The following is a 3,125-nucleotide window of genomic DNA, read 5'->3' on the forward strand; positions in this document are numbered from 1 at the left end:
ACCTTCTAGATGCCTCTGCTCACTTTGGGGGTTCTGGGGGTGGGGCAGGCAGGCGGTCAGCTTGTAGCTGGTGATCTGCACACACCATCTCTCCCCAGCCTCTTATCTTTTGATCTTCACGCTTGTCAAGGATGAGCTGGTGTTCCCAGCACAGGGTGTGGAGGTGGCCCCATCCCTTTCCCCACCGCGGGGGTGGGCCAGTGCAGAATAAGCTGGTTCTGACCGATCCCACCTCACCTGAGCTGAAGGGAGCTAGAGGGCATGCCCTGTGTGGGGCCCACTCCTGGAGGGTGACAGCCATGCGGGGGCCGCGTGCCTTTGGGACCGGCACTTTGAACAAACACATGACTCTGAGCCTGTTTACGGGGTGGGGTGGGCATGTCCTCTGGCCTCTGTTCATGAATCATTCACCGGTCCTTTCCAAAGGCTGACCTTGGGGGTCAACAGGCCACACCGCCCCGGGGACTGGGGACTGGCTGCCCGCGCCGGGTGAGCAAAGGGGGTGGCCTGTGGGTGACTGCCCCCTTGGCTCCCCGGCCCCATGGGCGTGATGACCTGTGGACCCTGCTGGGGTGTCCCGGGAGCCTCGTGTTCTGAGCGTTTGACACGACCCCTCTCCCCCTTGCAGGTACCCTCTGTACCAGCTAGGCAACCCCCAGCTCCGGGTCTTCCGCACCAACTTCTTCATCCAGCTGGTGCGGCCCGGCATGGCCCAGCCCGAGGACACCGTGCAGTTCCGGATCCCCATGGAGTAAGCCCCCCCTCCCCGCCCCCCGAGGAATTCAGGCTGGGGAGTGCCCCGAGGGGCCCACAGCCCTAGAGGTGCCACCGAACCCCACTCACAAGCAAGGTTCTTCCTGCCGTGAAAATGATGCAGGCAGCTCCACACTGCCCGAGGTCTGGTGTGTGCAGGGCCCGGGGGTGTTGTGCTCCCCGCCGCCCCCTGGGAAGCCTGGCCTGAGACCTGACTTCTCTTCTTGCCTTGGTCCTAGCTGCGCTTTCCAGGAAGCTGGGCTGTGACTCCTGCACCCGCTCACCACGGCTTCCAAAGCCTTCGTCCTCAAATGGGGCCTTCACGGAGGCCCCAGTTACCGAAGGGACACACCCTCCCTGTGTCCCATGCTGAAGTCTGAGCGGTTCCGGGGTTGGCTTGAGCTTCCGTGTGAGGCCCATGCAGGGTGAAGAGGGAATGGGACCTAGCCCACCATCCCCTTGACCGTCATTTCTGGGAAGCGCCTGCTGGGAGGGTGCTGCGGGCAGCTCCTGGCAGCCAGGGGGCACACTCGCAGACCGTCCCGTCCCTCCCCTTGAAAGCTGGGCCCCCAGGGAGTGTGGCCAGTGGGAGGGAGAAGAGAACTGGGTCCTGGGGGCTGGTCCCCCGTCACCCCCTCACTGCTGCGTCCGGATGCAAGTGTGCTGGGTGGGGACCAGGGGCTGCATCTCCGGAGTCGGCGGGGCCCGGCCTCAGCCCTGGCCTCCCCCGAGCCCGCTCCCACCCGGGGCCTGCGGTTGGCAGCTCAGCCCGTCGGGCGGGCCGCCTTGTACCTCGGCCCTGTTCAGACTTCCTTTCTTTCTCCTTTGTCCCAGGATGACCAGAGTGGACCTCAGGAGTTACCTCGAGCGCATTTACAATGTGCCCGTGGCTGCTGTGCGGACAAGGGTGCAGCACGGTGGGTGCCCAGGGCGGGGGCTGCCCTCTGGTGTGGGCTCCTCCGCGGAGCTCCTGTGGGCCAGGCTGCCCGCGTCGCTGGCCTGGTCCCCCCTCGCGGCCACTCTTGCACGTGGTCCTTTGCACATGAGGAAACTGAGGGGGGACCTCAGGGGGGAGGTGGCCTCCCAGCGCTAGAACTTGGGTGGCCCGGCCCTGCCGGCTGCTCAGAGCAGGGCCCCACACTCAACCCACCCACCCGCTCCCCCGCCTGCCCCTGGGTCGGTCAGCAAAGCACTGTTTTCATTCCCCTGGGCCTTTCTCGTTCCTTCCTGTTGACCCCTGCCCCCCAGCCCCCGGTTGCCCAGTTGTAAATATGACGACCCTCCGTCGAGGGGAGGTCAGACAGCAAGAGCCTCTGCTGACAGGGCAGAAAGCCGTTTCTTGAGTTATTTTAGGCACGTTTGGGTTTTCGCCGAGCGGAGGCTGGCGGTGGTGGCGCCTGCCTGTGCGAGCCTGGCCTAGTGGCCCAGGGCGTGCCGCCTGCAGTCTGTAGCCCGAAGGTGCCTGCGTGTTTGCCTGTTTCTAGAAAGTGGGTTCCTGGATTAATGGGACTGAAAGCTTCATGCTGGGAGTGAAGGTTTTTGTCTTCCCCGCCCCCCCCCTCCCGCTTCCAACAGGTTCCAACAGGAGGAGGGATTACAGGAACGTCAGGATAAAGAAACCAGATTACAAGGTGGCGTATGTGCAGCTGGTGAGCGCTCACCCCGACCGTGGCCCGGAGCGGGGGGTGGGCATGATCTTGGGGCCCCAGGCTGGCACTCAGTTCTAATCCACATGGAGCCCCGGGAGGAGCTGGGGTTCAAAGCACAGCTCAGAGGTGGGAGGGGATGGGTGTCGGGGAACTTCTCGGGGGCCAGCCCTGGGCGTGCAGTGGGCGGGTGTGGGCCCGCTGGGCTTGAGGGGGGGTTCAGACAGAAACCAGGGCTGGCAAGCATCAAAGCAAGGAAGTAGTTAATGCCGTGGGGGTGGAGGTTCCTGCTGGGGCCTCAGTGTCAAGCCAGACCACTTGGGGTGTGCTGGGGTCCTGGCTGACCCCCTCTCCTCTGGACTGGACTGCGGGGTGTGGCACACTCCCCCAGGTTCTCTTCGCTGTGTCCCCTGCCTAGCGAGGGGCTCCGGAAAGAGGGTCCAGCACCCCATCTGAGCCTTTGCTGACCGAAACCCAGAGCTGGCTGGAGGAAGACGCGTTTTCCAAGCCCCTTTCCGGGCTCTTCCTTTCCAGCCTGAGCTGCCCCAAGACATGCTTTCCCAGATATGCTCTTGACTCAGAATGGACAGCCTTGGCCACCCAGCACCAAGGCCCCATGGGCTGCAGGCAGCATTCCTCTGCCGGGGCAGGTGACCTTGGACCTGCCCACAGAGTCTGTTAACTGCCCTGCGTTTGAAACCCTGGGCGGCGGGGGAGGGGGTGGGG

The 3,125-nt window shown here is 64.3% G+C and overlaps 1 protein-coding gene across 1 annotated transcript in view; it reads left to right on the forward strand.

Moving 5' to 3' along the window:
- Nucleotides 1-334: 334 nt before the first annotated feature.
- MRPL23 (mitochondrial ribosomal protein L23) overlaps nucleotides 335-3,125 on the forward strand; it is a 5,460-nt gene continuing 2,669 nt past the window's right edge. Inside the window, exons 1-4 of the mRNA XM_024749544.1 lie at nucleotides 335-489; nucleotides 629-751; nucleotides 1,588-1,670; nucleotides 2,329-2,402. Coding sequence (XP_024605312.1) covers nucleotides 708-751; nucleotides 1,588-1,670; nucleotides 2,329-2,402 — 201 coding nt within the window. The 5' untranslated portion in view covers nucleotides 335-489; nucleotides 629-707. The remainder of the gene's footprint in view (nucleotides 490-628; nucleotides 752-1,587; nucleotides 1,671-2,328; nucleotides 2,403-3,125) is intronic.

This window comes from Neophocaena asiaeorientalis, unplaced genomic scaffold, assembly GCF_003031525.2.
Source record: "Neophocaena asiaeorientalis asiaeorientalis breed wild unplaced genomic scaffold, Neophocaena_asiaeorientalis_V1.1 scaffold43, whole genome shotgun sequence".
Classification (NCBI taxonomy): domain Eukaryota; kingdom Metazoa; phylum Chordata; class Mammalia; order Artiodactyla; family Phocoenidae; genus Neophocaena; species Neophocaena asiaeorientalis.